Below are 18,511 nucleotides of genomic sequence, written 5' to 3' on the forward strand. Positions count from 1 at the left end.
AGATTGGGCTTTTGTAACGTTTTAGGTGCTAGTAATAGCTAAAGTTCTTTAGGTGGCTAAGTTCAGCTTTTTTTGGGTGATTCACATAGAAAAAAGGTCTCAAATTATGCAATAGTTCGATAAAAGCACAAAAGAACGCTAAAAAGCCGTTTAAAGTGAAGTACGGTTTCTCGGAATCATTGGACGAGTTGAAACAGTCTGATCCTTTTTCAGCCATTCTGTATGAAGTGAATATTTCACTGATATTTTAATTCTGAAAGTGGGTAAGAATCGCCAAAATAGCTCAACCTATCCTTTTCTGAGCAAGCCTGAAAGCGTAGAAAACTGTTATGTCACGTTTCAATCTCAGACACGAGATTCGGTAGATTGCCGTTTTGTGTTTAGGAACTGTGTTAACTGTGTAAACTTTTTTTAGAAGCTGCTAAAATATATATTTATTATTTATTCGTGATCGTTTGTGCTTTCTCACTCGTTATAAGCTACCCTCCTATCGCCCCTCGGATACAATGAGACCCTCCGGAAACGGCTCGCAATATTTTATTCGTCCAGGGCTTAAACTGGACACTTCTTGAACACCATTTAACATATTTAATTCAAAATCCACTAACTATAAATTCATATCTTCCAAAAATATAATGATTAGATCTAATGAAATATTGTCTCCCATGCAGCTATTATTGGGGTTCGTCACGCAACGCTTGTACCCAAAAGCGTTGCGTGACGGCTTCGAAAGGAGACTGCAAAAACCGACTTTCTGTTCCTCGAATATGACTGCGTTAATATTAATATTCTAAATGATGTCTGTCGAGTACACTTCTTCTAAATGAATGAACACTACCGTTTTTGTTTATATCATTTGAGAAATCTCTCTGATTTCCCCGGACAAAAAGCGTTTAGACTGCTTTTGATCCAAAACTAAGACACGGCCTTCTTTGTATGAAGGTTCTTTAGAATCGCAAATGTATATTTTCTGAGAGCGGCAAGGATTTCATTTACAAAATTAAGAATTATGTTCGAGTTTGGAAACTAAATCACTTGTAAGACATCACGTGAAACGCGCGTGGAGTAACCAACATGTGCTCGTGACACTTGAAAATACATCACGTGAAACGCGTGTCGTATAACCAACATGTGCAGGTGGCACGTGACATCGCATCACGTGAAATGCGCCAACGATGCATTTCGCGCACGTGACTGTTAAAATGCGTCATATCCGGTCAGTATCTTTGCAGCAGGTTGTCCTCAGGGGTGGGGCTGTGCCGGGGGGTGGTGTGCTCACTACTTGGGGGAGAGGTCAGGTTTTTGCAGCAGTAGTAGTGGAGTATTTCTCCTGTCGGGTAATACGCAAAAGCACTAGGAAAAAAAAGAGAGAAACAAAAATAAACAGCTGTGTTCGGCTAAATATTAAGTATTTACCAAAATTTTCCGAATACTGACCTGTTTCCGATCTTCTTATGACACACGCGACATGCTCTCTCATCTGTCAAAATGATTTTATGGGCTTGATAATGCATACGTTGTTCTTGAACCTGTCAAACAAGATTGACCTGTTAGCTTAGAAACCCTGTTGCACTTCAAAGAGAAGTGTCTGCGTAAATGAGCTGCCTACTTTTGACCACTTTTGGGCAATATTATCGAATGTTAGGGGGCCGTACACCAGCATGCTACGTTACCAGCGGCAAGGAGATGCTTCCTTACAGGAGATGCTTAGGTTTGGTGGTTAGCAGAGGTTCTACTTTTTTTCTCTTACCTGTAAATGCTCAGCAAACAGAAGGCTCTTCAGCACTTGACAGTTTTTCCTTTTCTTTTCCTTATCTTCAAGAACATTGAGCAAAAATGTGTAAACCTCTCGTACTTCAATAGAAGAAGGCAGCAATTCAAGGGCCTGTAAAAACAAGACACAATGACTAAACTGATAAGTGCATGATTGGAAGATTATTTTTACTGCCTCGTTTTGCTCCTTAGTTTTTTACCCCATGTAGTAAACGAAGGCGAGTGGTCTAGTTAATTTATTTCACAAAAATATCACGGCGTAAAAAGCTGTTCAGTCACACCACGCGTTCTATAAGTTACGCAACGTAAGCCTGATCCAATCAGAGCGCGCGTTTTACAAAAGCAACAAGCAGCTTAGACAATCAGAGCGGGCATTCTATAACTGTACACGTACCTTAGCCAATCAGAGCGCGGGTTATATAACTGCTACACGCACCTTAGCCAATCATATCGAGTGTACTATAACTGGTACACGTACCTTAGCAGTACTGATCTTTTGTCGATGTTCTTGGAGCACGTTGAGCGCCACTGCAATGTTCGGCTTCATTTGCTCCTTGTCACCTATCTTCTGTGGCTCCAGGTACATGCGCAGTAGGGACACGTAGACCTGTCAGTCAAAGGGAATCGTTCAAGCTCTTTTGCGCAGTTGTTTTGTTTGCAGCTGTTAGGGATTTGTTTGTCTAAGTGGTTCTATCTGTGAACTGCATTTCCTCTACTAAGCAGTTCTTCAGGCTCGATTTCCACCGTTCTCTCCAGTCCTAACGCTCGTTCAAATAAGCCCCCACCCATTAAGTATCAAGATACAACTATATGTGTTATTTTCCACTGGCTGAGTGAAACGAACAAGTGGAAAATGTTCTTCTCACACACCGCTGGGACCTGGGAAACGGTCATGTGACCTTTGGCGGGCAGTTGTTTTTGTTGCGTCCGCCATTACTGACCTTTTCCCACCCACCCGCCCAAAGATTTTTAGTTGGTGTCGTATATTTTGTTAGCTTTGCCATTGTGTAATTTTCCCTATGATGCACATGTTTGGTTTTGTTGAGTTTGTAATAAATGTCAGGTTGTGGCGGTCGGCCTGGCATGGCTCCCAGTGGTGTGTGAGAAGAAACTCTTTTACCAGCATATACGTGCCCACCCGCTCCCCTCTGCCTCCTCCAACTTTTATCAGCCCAAAAAGGGTGCTACATTGAGACAAACCTACTGTAAATAAAAATCACGCAAATTGCCACTGTTCGACTGTGAAGGCGTATTTACGATTGTTCTGAAGACCAGGAAAAAGTTAAGCGGCATTCTAGCCAAGCTCTGTTTCTGCGTGCACGTGAACATTGTACTTACATCTTTGCTGCCCTCCCTGCCTTCACTGTAATTCCGTTGACAATACCTGCATGACAAGATGTAAAACATTAGCACGATAGACTGTTTACAGCCCTCTATTTTTTCGTATTTTTTCGATCGAATGGGCGCGGGGAAAGAACGGCGAGAGAACTGGATGCCAGCGCAAAACGGGAGACGTTAGGAGGTAGGGGTGGAGAGCGAAAAAAATAGATTCCGCCCCCTCCCCCTTCCCGGTGATTCGCGCTCACGCTCGCTTCGGTCGCCGATTCTCCCGCTTTTTTTTGCGTTGAAAAAGAGAGAGGCTGTGGACAGTCTATAGCACGAAAGTATTCTTTACATGTACAGTACACGTTACTCTCACAATGTCCCTCTGCTCAGGTGTATAGATGAGTACTGGCGAATTTTTATTACTGCAGTCACTTTAGCAGCAGGCTGTTACATCCCATCAAAAATATAACGACGGCATCCGACTAAAAATTGGGGAGTCGCCGTCCCGTTACGTGAGCCTGAGCTACCTGTGAAGCATACTGAATAAGAAAACAGTCCACCTACTCTTCAGCTAGCTTGGCGTCATGTAGAACGTGGATATAAATAGCAAGAGCTTCCTCGTGCCTTCCCACGCGGCCCAGCAGAAGAGCTCGTTCATGATAGAAGGCTGTGAGAGAAAAGAATACTGTCAAATACGGCATCCAAATTAAGAAAAAACAATATATTCACGTTTACCATCAACAGATAAGAATATGTCAAGGCCCGCTGGCCAGTCAGTTCCTAAATCACAACCAAAAAGCCGAAAAAGAACTACAGTAATTAAACACAAAAATTCAACATAAATTGCAGTTTTCCCTACTTTGAATTTTTTATACAAAAACACGTTACAAAAACACTGATAAATAGCAAACATTAAGATTTCTACGCAAGAGTATAACCCTATCTTCTGAGTAAACACTTATTTGTAGCTCAAAAATACAGGATTTCATGAATTTCTTTCTACAACGGTAACTTTGGCGGGAACTCTGCACAACGCCATACGCTTGACCGATTTTTGGCGGGAACTCTGTACACACGCCATACGCTTGACTCACTGCGGCAATTCTGGCGGGAATTGGAACTGCATAAGCGCCCTACGTTTGACCACTGCAGTTTGGGCGGGAACTTCAGACGTGGAAAATGAAGTTTCCCTCTGTGTAGGAACTGGGTAGGATACTCTGGATACTTACCTCTCTTGCGTAAAAAAATGTTTAACTAGTGCACGAAGAAGAAAAAGATGACTTACACTCTGGGAAGTGTGTCAGTAGGTGCTGCGCCTGATAATATTTAGAAGTCTCCAACAGGAACAGCAATCTGCCTCTTAACTCGCCCAGTTCACCTGGTTCACTTCCGGGAGGAAATGGCTCGTCACCTAGCAACCAACCACATAAAAATTCTCCTTACTGTTTTTATAATTCCTCTAGAGAAAGTTTGTATTTCAATCAAAACGTTTCTCCTTAGATGACCAAGCACCTCAGTCTACTTGCCTGCTTGATTAAATAACTTATACTTTGTCAGACTATCAGAATTCAGTCAACATTTATCAGTAAAAAAAAAAAAAACATTAAAGTGGACGACTCTTTTTCAAGCCTGGCGGATGCATAAACGGAGACAAATTGAAATTCTGACCTATATTTTGTGCAAAACCTGCTGAAACAATGATCTAGATTGTAAGAATACCCCTGCCTTTCACAGAGACGACGACAAAAAATTCTAAGAGGGAATACAAACCTTCTGGTAAAGAGTCTAAATATTCTTTCATCAGAACTTGTACCCTTTCACGGTAACAGTTGATCAGCTTGTTGTGAAAATCGGGCTTCGATTCGTTCCAGATGAAGATTATATGTTCCTACAGAACATAGAGAGTGTGAAAATCTTTGGTTCATGGCGTATGGTACCTTATGAAGTAGGTTAACTAAGAAAGAGCTTAGAGCGGTTTTCACTTGAGTGTCGAAAGTACTTTGCGTTTGATTTGGTTTTGCGTTCACTACGCTTAGTGATTGGTTTAAAAATTTCGCGCCACTTTCTTGGCCAATCAGGAGTAAAACCAAAACCAATCGTGACTCACTCGCGCACGTTTTCCCGCGCTTGGTGCCAACTACATGTATTTGCTTCGAGTTTTGATTGGTTCCCTGGATTGTCTGTGTCGTTTGTGATTGGTCAGAGTAATTACTTTGGTTTTGGTTTTGGTTTTGATTTTACGACACTCAATTGAAAACTGCTCTATTAAGTAATAAACGGAACTTTGGGCACTTTCCATTTGTCAGAACTGGCTGGCCAGACCGGCATATTAGAGAACAGAATTCCGTCATTAGTCAGATTTGTCCTGTCAAATCACTCAATACATAAATATTGTCATCTCATGCAAAAGACCCATTTCACATTCAAAACCACCGGACCGGCCGGTCAGTTCTGACAAATAGAAAGCGCCCTAAAAATACTGCTACTGAGATGTTGATTAGATGTTAAACTAACAGTTTCAATTTTCACACTTTTCACTCTGCTGGAAACTCGAAACATTAATTCCACATACAGATTGTCTTTTATTTTTCGGTGCACAAATTACTACCAAATCGAAGTTTACTTAGATAAAATAAGACCTTCTTTTAAGAAGTAATTATAAACCAAAAAGGAAAAAGGATGGTTAAGATTGAGGAAGAGTGAAACGGATTTTGAATCACGAACTTAAAACATTTAGGCTAAGAAATTCATTTCGGACGCATTATCCTGGGAATCAAGTCACGTGATCGAGGATGTACTGACTCAACTTACCAAGTATCTGATAGTTAGTTGTTTAGCACTCTGCTCTATGTGAGCTAGTACTTTGTCGCGAGGCAAGCCCTCAACTTCTGGTAAATCTTCTGTAAATATCTAAAATGAAGAAAAAACACTTTTGATCTCAAATATTTACTTCTTACGGGGCATCTGTTTACAATTATGAAATAAAAATTTAATGAACTCCAACTAAATAATTTAAAGAAATTTTTTTAAGATTTCAAGAAAAGTTCAAAAGTTAAAAGAGTCCCAAGGATAATTTTAAAGTGAGCCTCGTGTTTTGAAGTTACCATGTTAATCTATTTCCATCCTCGCTATTGTTAGTCATCATCACTTTCTAATGGAATCCTGTCACTAGTCGAGTACTGTTCTACAAATTAAACCACTGTTGGGTTGATCCTGTGTTCTAGCTACGTTTTTGAAATTCTTAAAATCGTGCGAAAAGTCTAGAAAATGATGTTACCTTTAAGCCATCGTCAGGATGTGCTTTTAAAACCCACACCGAAAAATCAAAGATAAGTTTTAAATGTTCATGACCTAAAAAAATTGGAAATGAATAAAAGTTAATATTAGCAATTAATAAAAGGAAGAATCAAATCTTCAAATCTGCCACTTTAAATGCGTAAATATTAAAAAATAAGCTTACTTCCGGCAACTCACCAACTGCCCCCTCTGAGAACCCAAAGAATTAGCAAAAAATGCTTCCGATAATAAGACACGTCCAAAAGTGGAATATTTTAAGTATGTTGTGAATGAATTTGCACTTCATCTATAGCATTAACTATATCCCTCACGTATTACCTAAATGCTGGAGATACTGAACTGTTCTCTGATGGCCTTTCAGTAGACCACTGGATTTCTGAGCTTGCCTCAACAAAAGATCCAACGCTAAGAGAGGGAGTAAAAAAAACACATGGTAAGTTAAAAATAATTGGTCCCATAGATGAGTACCGTAAAAACTCGTGTATAAGCCGCACTTTTTTGCCGAAATTTTGGGCTCAAAATCGTGGGTGCGGCTTATCTACGAGACCATTGCATGCAATTTTACAGGGCATCTGACAGGATGCGGTGGTGCGGCCGTGCGGGTCCACATAAATCTGCATAAATCGCTCACACTGCATCATCACACATACCTCTGTTGAACATTATTAAGTCAGTGACTCAAGATACTTGGGGACAATTTCTGAGTTTACCCAAGGGAAGTTCAGTTGATGACCTTCTGCACACTGGTTCAATTCTCTCAAAGAGATCTTGCTTGCAGGCTAGCATATAGTTTAATGCTTTACCACAGAACATTTAGAAGACTTGTGGGAGCTTGGGTTATATCCTTAATTCTTTGACAGTGCATTGATACTGTAATGCGAAATCTGATGTTAATCACTCAGGAAATAAAGGGTCACTACACACCTTTCTTGTGAAGACCTTTTGTCTGATACAGTATCACGAGTTCATTGTATTTTTTGTTTTTCATTAAAACTCTCTCACACTCTTCAACATGGCAGTTGTTCTCTTTTAATCTCAACAGTGGTGCAACAAGAGCATCATTTGTCTGCAATACAACAAACAGTACTAAAATTAAAGAGGAATTCTTTGCAACAGTTGCCATATCTTGGGAAGCCATGGCAGTCACTTACATGCACCAGTTTCACTTCTAATAATTTGGCTGTATGATGCCATGTTTCAAATCGTTAAGGTATTTGTACACTGTTATATACACAGGGATGTCGCTAATGGCCAGCTGCCAGCTAATTTCATGGGTTGAAAGAGAACTTAAATCTCGCTTAAATTTCACATGAAAACCAAGACTTAGGTAAATTTTTAGAGCTACAAAAACCAGAAAAGCCAGCTGGGCTTGCTAATGAGCTGGCTTAGTGTTTTCTTAGCTATGTCCATGTATACAATCATTGCGTGGTGTCCACCGCGGTCAAACGACAGAAATATGCAAAAAATAAGAAAAGTACTGCAAAGATAAGGTTTTAATTTTTACAGTTCAAAGTTCGATACATAACCGGTATCCTAAGGGTTTACTAATTTTTTTGGAGCTTTACTAAAAAAGGTCTACGTGTTTGAAAATAGCGATATGCGGACTTGTCGGCGCCATTTGTCAAAGCACATTTGGATCGGATGCGAAACATTTAAAAATTGAAAACACTGGTTTACCTGAGGGAATGGGATTATGCTTTTACTCGGCAACTATTTTTATCTAGCCTTGCTCGTAATCACTTCAATTTGAACAAAAAAGGCGAAATGGAAAGAAAACCTGCCTGAGACGTTTGACCGCGGTGAATGCGTGGTGTGCAGTAGTAGCATAATGGTGCGCTGGACACCAGATTGTGCGGTCTGAGTTTGAACCCTGGACGGGAGTCATTGTGGGGTCACTGCTGATACATAGCATCTAAAATTTACTTCTGTACAAACCTGTAGATAACATTTCAGTAATGTGGTGTCAATGATCTGTCTTCTGTGCATGATGTTTTTCTGAGCCTTAATATCAGCTGAAAAATTGAGACAAAGAAAAAAAAAACAAGTAAGATACGTGTATACCACTGTTATTAGCAAAGGAAGATTGAAGAAAATTTCAATTGAATTCTAAAGGAAAAAGATATTAAAGAATTCTAAAAGATTTTCCTTCCAGCCATAGTTAATAGAGGGAAATGCTTATGAAACCCGGAAAACTTCAAGGAAGCAAACAAAAACACCACGATATATGTAAAAAAGGTCCACGACGGTGCACATCTTTTGTTTTGTGCTCATACACTATGCATGAATTACATAATCACAAGGTTTCTATTGGTTAGTTACATCAACACTAACCACCTGTTGTACTTTGTCAGGTTTTGTGTACTGTCACCCCTAAAATAGTGAACAAAAACATACCAAAAAGGACTTTGATGGGTTTCACAACCATTTCCCTCTAAAACTATGGTCCAACTACCCCTTACCTTTACTAGGTTCTTCTGTAGGATCAGTTTTGCCTCTTCCCTTGTGTATACCTTCTACTTTGTCAATGCTTTTGATAAGTTCATTCCTTTTCTACAATATTTGAAAGAATGTAGATAAAAATAATGATACATGTACCTTAGAAGATACATTTCAGGTTGTTTTTTTACTAAACAACAGAAAGGACAAATATTGATTAAAGAAATCCTGTTATGATGTAATTTATAACACAGCAATTCCAAAATATGTGCAAAATTTAATGTGAGTTGTAGTTGTTTAGGATCACAGTACCATTCCAGGGCTGTCATTAAGTTTTTAAGCATTCGTTACATTGAAGTTATCTGATCACTAATAGCATTTTACTCTTCCTTACCAGTGTCTTCTCTTCTTTCGCTCTTGCGAGCAGGGAGAGAGTGACCCCTGGGAAGGAGGTTGCCTGTAACATTGAGTGAACTCAGCCATAACAGATGTTACAGGTTATGGCCCTTAATGACAGCCTTGCATTCAATTATTTATTAACAGTTAATAAACTAACTAGAGCTCAGATAGATCAGACAATAAGAGACTTTGTCACTGCTACATGGTGTGACGTAAGGAGGGATGGTCAAGACTAAAGAAGATTGAGATGAATCACAAATGACAAACTTTAAATACCTTATTATAGGAATATAACGAGGCATTTTAACAACGCGAACAAAATTGACGCGTAATAAAATTAACACGAATTTAGGAAAAGTTCTGGTCAAATGCTTATAGTAAAAAAATTAACATACATAAAATTAACACAAATTTTTGAAATTCGCGTTAATAACATGTATCGTTAATTTCCTATAATAAGGTACATGAAAAGAAGCTAACTTTTTCAATATTTGGGACTCATGATATGGCTTGTTTAACCAGGCTAACAGCTGGCCTAGCACAATGACACACATTGTATACATGTAACTGTGTTACCTGAGTCAGATATTCCACCAGTGCTACACAGCCTTTCTCTAGCTCCCCAGCAGTTAGCTGTGGGGGTGGGGCTGGGTACTCAAGTTGCTTTCGAAATTCACTTGGAAGAAGTTCAGGAAATAGACCAATCACTTGAGTGGGATCTGAAACAAACCAATCATATGCCAACTTTACATTTGGCTTGTGAAAACAACGACGATGATGACAATGATAATGATGATGATGATGATGATGAAGATGATGATGATTACAATGATGATACCATCTTTTACTTAACAGCTCAATAACTGACAATTTTTACATGGAACAAACAACGGGAAAAAATCTGAAACAGTAACTGTACTGACCTGTCTCTAACTGAGCAAACAGTTGTAATGAATCATCAAATCTCTTCTGGCAAAACATGTCAAATGCAAACAGATTCTGAATACTCTCCTTGCGCTTTGCTTTCTCATGTTCAGGTTCAACTACCATGTCCTGATCATAAAACAAACAAAAATTTTAAATCAAAGGAAACGCGACAAATGGTTTTACACCTGCTTTTAGTGTTACCTGCATAGCTATCTTTCTACATTCTTTTTTTGACATCATCTTTTGATGTGCTGTTTGAAATGAGCCAATCAAAACTGATGCAAACCAGTGTTGGTTTCATGCAAATCAACACACAAGTTCAGGACTGGAGGTCATGCTAGTGGGTTGTGATTGGCAGTTTCGAACTGTCTTGTTTGTTTAGCACGTCGAAAGATGGATGTTGATAGAAAGCCATAACACTGAAAGCAAGTGTAACTGGTAATGAACAACAACCACAAGACTATTTCATAAAATATGTAGCTTTCACTTGAATAGCCACATATGACTTCAAATTAGTAACAGCTGCTTTAAACATGGTGAGAGATGTGCATGCACAAGTTGGTGAACATTAGGTACCTTAAGAATGGCACCACATTGTAATGATCTGTAAAAGAACGCTATGACCATTAACTTGAACAGAAAGTTAGGCTCTGTATCATGCCTACCCATTTTACATTGGACTACAGACCTGTAATGCATGCAGAAGGCTACACTTGCATAGCCTACAGCTGCATAGCTCTCTCTACACATTGCATGCCTATAATATTTGTATGATAGGCATGCAACACGTGCAAAGGGCTAAGGAGACATAGCTCTACACACATTGCATGCCTATAATACTAGTATGATAGACCTGCAATGTGTGCAAAGGGCTACAGGGTGATTCCACATGAGACCTTGCAAAAGTGAAAAAAAATTAAATCTATTTTTTCCGATTGAAACTTGTGCTAGCAGAAAGCTAATACAATGTGCTGTTTGAAATTTCCAAGCTTTTGTTTATCATGACCATACTCACTCAGTAGGAGGCTACGGAACTTGGAGCTATTTTAATCCTCTGGTTTCGAAAAGTTTGGAAGGAAACTTTAAGACACTATATCAAACACACTAAAATGATTTATATAACCATAAGAGTATGATTCTAAACCCTTTACCATAAACAAGCATGAGGCTATGAAAAATTTACCAACCAGTTGCTTCTTTCCAGGAAAAAGCTATTTGAATTTGTGTTGCGGACATTACGTAATGTCCGCAACGTTGAGGCATTGTCTTTTAATTCACAGTCAAGAGTAACACCATTTTCAAGATATATTTATGCTGCTCTTTTAGTTTGATACAAACATTGTTTTAGTCAAAGAAAGTTGGCCAGGCAGGTTTTCTGTGTCCAGAAATTAAGTGGGTTATTGTGTTGCGGACATTATGTTGCGGACATTACATGCTCTGTATCTTACTTTATTGTGACAGTTTAATGACAAATGACAAAGCTCTGAACAGAATGTATCTTTTTTTGACAGTGCTTTCTTCAGTAAGTGAAAAAAAAGCTTAATTCAAGAATCAAGGAAGCTATTTGAATTTATGTTGCGGACATTACATAATGTCCATAACTTTGAGGCATTGTCTTATAATTCACAGGAAATAGTTATACACCATTTTCATGAAGATATTTTTATGCTGCTCTATTTGTTGGATACAAACATTGTTTTAGTCAAGAAAGTTGGCCAGACAGGTATTCTGTATCCAGAAATTATGTTGGTTATTGTGTTGTGGACATTACGTTGCGGACATTACATGCTCTGTATCTTACTTAGTACTAGCTTAAATACTTTGTCAATATCACTCTGTTTGCATCAAGGAACAACAAATGGGCCTGTATTTGTAAGTGCAATAATGGACCAAAGAAAACAAAAGACAAGTATGGACGATCAATGTCATGCATGCATCCCTTCCTGGCCAAACATATTGGTCATAATAATTATACTCTAGTATGCAAAAACTTGGAAGTCTTAATATGGATTTCAATTGAAAAAAAAATATTTAGAGCTTTATTTTCATAAGAACATTCTCTAAAACACATGCAAGTACCCAGTATCATTAACAGGTTAAAACAAATATGATTTGAAACATGTTCCCAAAAAGGTAATGTCCGCAACAGATTCTTTGTAATGTCCGCAACACAAATTTTTGTTTTTATAACGAAATAGAGAAAATTGCTAAGAGTTTTTTCAACGCAGTTGGAAAGTTAAATAATTCCTATGTTTACATGTATAATATTTTTTTTGTCAAGATTTTTTAATTCACAGGAAAATTAATTTTAGGGAAATCACTTAATCCTTTGGTTGTTTTTTGGTGTAATGTCCGCAACACACCTTCTTAAATTTGCTGTTCAAAGGCATTGTGAGCAAAGTAATTTTTCTTTTTAGGAAAATATTAGTAGTCACTTGATTTATTCAACACATAAATTAGAGCGCCCCAGTTAGCTGTGTAAATGTTTGGCAGAAGCTTCAAATTCAAATTTTTGTCTCTAAATGTAATGTCCGCAACGTGGAATCACCCCACAGCAACAAAGCCCTCTGCACATATTGCATGCCTATAATGCTAGATAAGCACAACTTTTAGAAGCTCAGAAAACATCTGATGACTTACTGCTAACATAAGTGCAAGACTAAACTGTTTGTCTTGTAGCAGCTGCTGTATCTGCATGGGTATCGACACAGGAATCAGTCTCCACACGTGACTTGTGGATGCCACATACATGTGCTTTCCTTGTGTGATGAATCTAGGTTTGGGGAGTTCAATGCTCTGAATAAGAGTACGGGGACTGATGGTTCGGATCTCAACGTAGCGAGGAAGAAGGCCGATGACATAAGGTTCAGCATAGTCTGTAACAAAGAAACAGCAAAATTTGGATCACACACTTGGTTTATCAGGATTAAAAAAAACAACAACAAAGACAGCCACGTCTTACAAGTAAATCACTTGCCTACAACTCACGATTTCTACACTACATGATTTCTCTTATGCTCTCCAATACCCTTATATAGCAAGAGCTTGTTTAAAATAGTATATAAAGATGTCTCCAGCTGTGTTGTTAACAGCGGCCATGCTTCTACCTTCTTCCCTTTACAACGAGGCGTTCGTCAAGGATGCCCTTTATCGGGAATCCTATTTGTCTTAGGAATCGAACTATTTGCAAGAGCGTTAAAAAACAAAACTTCCATTAAAGGGATCGAAGTCGACAATCATGAAATAAAGGTGGCACAATATGCTGATGACACCACCGTCTTTGTCCGTGACAGAGAATCGGTCCACGAGCTTCTTGATTTTCTCAAAGAATTTAGTGCACAATCTGGGCTAGAAATAAACACAGCTAAAACTGAGGCGATGTGGCTAGGACAATGGAAAAATAATCAGGACACTCCCTTTGGTTTCAGGTGGCCAAAAGAGCCAATACTTTCTCTCGGTATCTTCTTCTCGCACAATCAGGCACATGCTGACGATCTTAACTTCGGTGCCAAAGTTCGTGACTTAGAGAAAACTCTTCTCGCTTGGCAGAAGAGAAAACTAACACTATACTGGAAAATCAATATCGTTAAAACGCTAGGCCTTTCCAAACTGATTTTCAATGCTTCAGTTTTACACATTCCGGATAACTTCATAAAGCAAATTAATAAGATTACGTTCAATTTCATTTGGGGCGGTAAACCTCCCAAAATCAAAAGAACCACGATCATAGGTGAGAAAAAAGACGGCGGACTTAAAATGTGTGATTTTTCAATTATGGACAAAGCATTAAAGATCGCCTGGATTAACAGAATTCAAACTCAATCTTCGGCCGCATGGAAAATTATTCCAGGCTACTTCTCACGACTTAATGGCAACCTTGCTTTTTTAACAAAATGTAATTATGAAACTAAAATGCTGAAGCTCAATAACCTCCCGGACTTTTATCGGTCAATACTAGAATACTGGCAGTATTTTAAAACATTAGATTCTAAAGAAACAGACCTTAGACATGAAATTCTATGGAACAACCGCAACATTTTAATTGACAAGAAGCCAGTTTTTTATAATAATTGGTTCACTCAAAACATTGTTCACGTGCATCATCTATTGGACGAACAAGGTAATTTCTACGATCTCGCAGAATTTAAAACCAAATATAACCTGAATGTGCCGGTTACTACCTTCTACGGTCTCATCGACGCCATTCCGCATGGAAAAATAAAATAAAACAGCGCTTCCAAATCGAGAGTAACTCAACAAACGGTAACACAGCCCTGTCCACAAGTTCAATTTATTCTGCTATCTTGACAAGCCTCTTCAAACCACCAACCTCTCAAAGTAAAATTCTGCGTCACGGCTTTACTGAAAACAATGTTCAGAAAGTTTACTTACTACCTTTTAAGATTACAAAAGAAGTTAAAATCATAATGTTTCAATTTAAAATTATACACAACATACTACCTACCCAAATGAGTTTATATCGTGACGGTATCTCAGAAAACGATACCTGTCCTCTTTGCAAAAACGAAATACAAACCTTGAACCATTTATTAGTTACTTGCATCAAAACGACCTCCTTTTGGAAAACTTTTCATAGCTGGTGGTACGAGAAAACGCACGAAACGATACGCTTAGATCAAAGTAAAATATTGTACGGCTTTTTTGAAACGACATCGCACTGGCAGCCTCTAAATTACCTAATTCTACTAGCGAAATATTACATTTTCTGCACAAATGGTCTACAGGATGAACTTTGTTTCCAAAGCTTTCTACTACGGGTAAAAGACAAATTGCAAATACTTAGGGAGATCGCAATTGCAAAAAAATCATTAGAAAATTTTCAGCTAACATGGGCCTTTATTTGTAAATCTTAAAATTTTAAATATAGTGTAAACATAAATAACCGTTTAAACATCTGTTATAGCTTTTAGAATTGTATGTGGCAACTATGATTAGTAAGTACATATAGGGAAAAGACAATGTTATGTCAAACTGCTGTAATTAAATGTTTGTAAGTGATGTAATAATATATTGTAGTCTATTGAAAGTAATGTAAATAATATACTGTATCCCGTAAATCTACGTAAGTACTGTTCTGTAAGTTTTGTTGTGTATTATTAATAAAAAATAAATAAAAAAAAATAAAAAAGAGCTTGTTTAAGATATAACATGTGTTGCAATTGGCAAATAGTTAGGAGTTGATTGTTCTGTAATGCCCAGGGCCATTATGAGGAATATTAATGCCCAGTTGGCTGGCAAAACATACTATATATACAGTGCTTGAAAATATATTAGAAAAAAATCCAGGTTGTCCTTATGGCAAATGCCGGACAACCTAAACCCTGAGTTTGGTTGCCCTGCTGAGGGCTTGGTTGTCTGCATTAAGTGTTGTATTTTTTTGTTACAATTTTTGTTTTCAGGTCATGAGACGATAACATTTATTTTACAATTCACACGGTGTGAAACTGCTTATCCTAAAACAAAACTGCAGAATTCCTTTATAGTAAATGAACACAACACTTTCACTTACTTTTAACGTTAATGAAAATACTTATTTGTACTTTCAGAAGCGATATAGTCATTTTACAAATCCCTACACACGCAAAAACAGCTAAAATATAAATTATTCCCAGACAACAGCCAGACAAGATGCGTCTCAATTACATGTGGGTCACAAATCTGTTCGTATCGCGTAAATAAGCCAAAAATTCTGAACTTTAGCTTAATATATGAAAGAAACTTGAATTAAACTTTGCTCAGAATTAAATTTCACTTAAGATAAAGGCAAGAAATGCATTCCAAAGCGCCAAGATATTTTGAATTTTGAAGTCATGCAAATCTGCATGCGTAATTAACTAGTCACTTTCAACACGCGTCAAAATATTTCAACGAGGTCTGTACGTGTTTAAAACAACACGGCAAGCTTATCTCGGCTTATTGCACTTGACAAACGTCCAATTAACTGTTTCAACCTTTGCTTTCCTTTTCCTAAGAATTGTGATGGATTCCATCGATTAGAAGAGAGCTATTTTCATGTTTAAACTTACATTTTCTTTGGTTTATTCTGTTGGGTGATCACGGAAATGTAAGTTCTTTGGTTGTCCGGCGGTTTTTTCTCGGGCAACCAGGCCTTAAAATTTCCAAAAAACTGGTTGCCCGAACGAACTTTTAGTCGTCTCGGACGACCGGACAACCGCTAATTTCGAGCACTGTATATACAGTAGACAGCAGCAAGTCAAAAATGTAAAGGAGAGCCATTAAACTCTCACTAACTCAGTACAGTTAACTCCCTCTTAACGGACACCTCTATAAGATGGACACCTCTTTAAGACAGACACCTGATGTTGGTCTCGTCCCTGCCGTTTTTCAGTGATTTTACTGTAACTAAACTCTCTATAAGACAGACACCTCTCTAAAATGGACAGTTGGAGCTGGTCCCGACGGTGTCCGTTTAAGAGCAAATTGGTTGTATATACTGTACTGGAGGAATATTACTGCCTGTCTTTTTTTCTCCAGATGGAGACATTATTATTAATAAGTAAAAAATAAAAGTAAGTTGTGATGATGCTACTAATTATTACACTGCTCTTGCTGATATTTACCCAGTTCTGTTGGTGTGTCTGTCCAAGTTAAGGTCTGCTTTTGGGTCTTCTTTCCCTCACAGTCAGTTATAATGCTGATGTCATCACGGCAAAGAATGAGCTCCCCACTTGGTAAAGTAGCAATGGTAGGTTCCAAGTGCCGCCCAGTTGAAAACAGCTCAGTTGCAGCACCTGTACTTGTCTAAAATGGAGCAAATTGTTTTTTAATCACTTTATTTAGAGGAAGACATGGAGGCCTAATGGTTTATAGAGTATTGGACTCTTAGTCAAAAGTAGTTGACACATTGGCTTCACATCACAGTTTCAGAGCACACCCACAACACCGGACACTACCCGCTTTGGAATGAGGTAAAGTTTAATGATCATGAACCACACTGGTACACACGCAGGGTCAAAGAGGCAATTCACATAAGACTTCACCCTAATAATATCAACAGGGATAATGGAATTGAAATCCTGAAGCATGGATGCCTACGATCAAAAAACACAACAACAGGAGAACTTTACGACAGCGGACCACTGAGGGAACAACAGGGCACAGAAACAGCGAGGATCCAAATGCACCAATCACAGCTGTTGAAAACCAACCAATCACAGCGCAGCAGCGTGCTTTATAAGTTCACGCACAACCAGTCAACCTTATCGCCTGATGAAGACTAGCAGTGTGCAGTCGAAACGTCGCGATCTACATCACAAGTGACACTACGTCGTGAGACAAACAAAAAATACTTTATTATTATTGTACTCTACCACGATGATTAACAACAACATTTTTTTATTTTCATTGCACTCCGCCAAAATACCGCTCTCCCCCAACTAATGTTGTTACTTATTGTAGCTCTGGGTTTGAGCTGACTGGCCTGGTTTGCTGCATTGTATCTTCAGTGGCAAGGCATGTTTTTAGCACTGCCTCTCTTCACCTAAGGGTACAGATGGTACGGGTACCAGCAAACTATTTGCAATTAGCATAACCACACTTACCTACTATTGGTAATCGCGCGATCTGATTGGCTACACAGGTGCCTACTATCGATCCGTAGAAGGCTCTCGGAGCGCGCGCGTAGTCTTCGCTGAATTTTATCAATCAAAACCTTCAATAAATCAATTCTAGCGATATTCTGAGTTTAATAGATCGGTCAGTGGGTTATGCTAACACAATTAGACGGCTCGCTCTCGGTTTCTACCGGCTTTTGATAGTTGGCGAGGGGCTTCGCCCCTCGCCAACCATCAGCCGGTAGAAACCTTGAGCTTGCCGTCTAATTGTTAATGAGAAACCTGACAAAATGCAGGGAGGATGGGTGGGGGAGAAACCTGTGATGGACTACCATTCCATCCAGGGGGGGGGGGGAGCAGCAATACTCCTGGTCACAGGAGTATTGGGACAAGCTCCAGGGCGGTGTGGGCCAGATAACCCTGACTGCAGCCTTACCGACTCTCCCCCAAAAGAACATACCGTAGTTATTCGGTTATAAGGCGCACGGTTTTTTCGGGAAAAATCTGTTTTTCTGTGGGAAGTTCATGCCAAAATTAGGGTGCGTCTTATAGCCGAGTATTTTCGCCCAACAAAATCTTATGACCGCCATTTTACTGGAACTTACAGTTAAAACAAGAAAAATGAAAACACTTAATGTTGTTTATTGACTTTTACAGTATTAAAGAGATAAGAAACATCTTAAGTTTAAACGCAAAGTTTTTTATCGCGGATATAAAACGAGTTTAAGTTACACCAGTATATGCCAGCATGTTGTTGA

At 38.6% G+C, this 18,511-nt stretch overlaps 1 protein-coding gene across 1 annotated transcript in view; it reads right to left on the reverse strand.

Moving 5' to 3' along the window:
• Nucleotides 1-573: 573 nt before the first annotated feature.
• LOC144629419 (vam6/Vps39-like protein) overlaps nt 574-18,511 on the reverse strand; it is a 24,612-nt gene continuing 6,674 nt past the window's right edge. Inside the window, exons 9-26 of the mRNA XM_078487617.1 lie at nt 16,761-16,941; nt 12,799-13,034; nt 10,155-10,284; nt 9,808-9,950; nt 8,856-8,946; nt 8,332-8,408; nt 7,321-7,462; nt 6,715-6,801; nt 6,377-6,450; nt 5,911-6,009; nt 4,870-4,987; nt 4,385-4,510; nt 3,664-3,766; nt 3,112-3,157; nt 2,252-2,380; nt 1,751-1,885; nt 1,438-1,529; nt 574-1,353 (exon numbers count right to left, since the gene is read on the reverse strand). Of these exons, the coding sequence (XP_078343743.1) occupies nt 1,218-1,353; nt 1,438-1,529; nt 1,751-1,885; nt 2,252-2,380; nt 3,112-3,157; nt 3,664-3,766; nt 4,385-4,510; nt 4,870-4,987; nt 5,911-6,009; nt 6,377-6,450; nt 6,715-6,801; nt 7,321-7,462; nt 8,332-8,408; nt 8,856-8,946; nt 9,808-9,950; nt 10,155-10,284; nt 12,799-13,034; nt 16,761-16,941 (2,145 nt within the window). The 3' untranslated portion in view covers nt 574-1,217. The remainder of the gene's footprint in view (nt 1,354-1,437; nt 1,530-1,750; nt 1,886-2,251; nt 2,381-3,111; nt 3,158-3,663; nt 3,767-4,384; nt 4,511-4,869; nt 4,988-5,910; nt 6,010-6,376; nt 6,451-6,714; nt 6,802-7,320; nt 7,463-8,331; nt 8,409-8,855; nt 8,947-9,807; nt 9,951-10,154; nt 10,285-12,798; nt 13,035-16,760; nt 16,942-18,511) is intronic.

The sequence above is a fragment of the Oculina patagonica genome, chromosome 11 (assembly GCF_052425735.1).
Source record: "Oculina patagonica isolate OP01 chromosome 11, crgOcupat, whole genome shotgun sequence".
NCBI lineage: Eukaryota > Metazoa > Cnidaria > Anthozoa > Scleractinia > Oculinidae > Oculina > Oculina patagonica.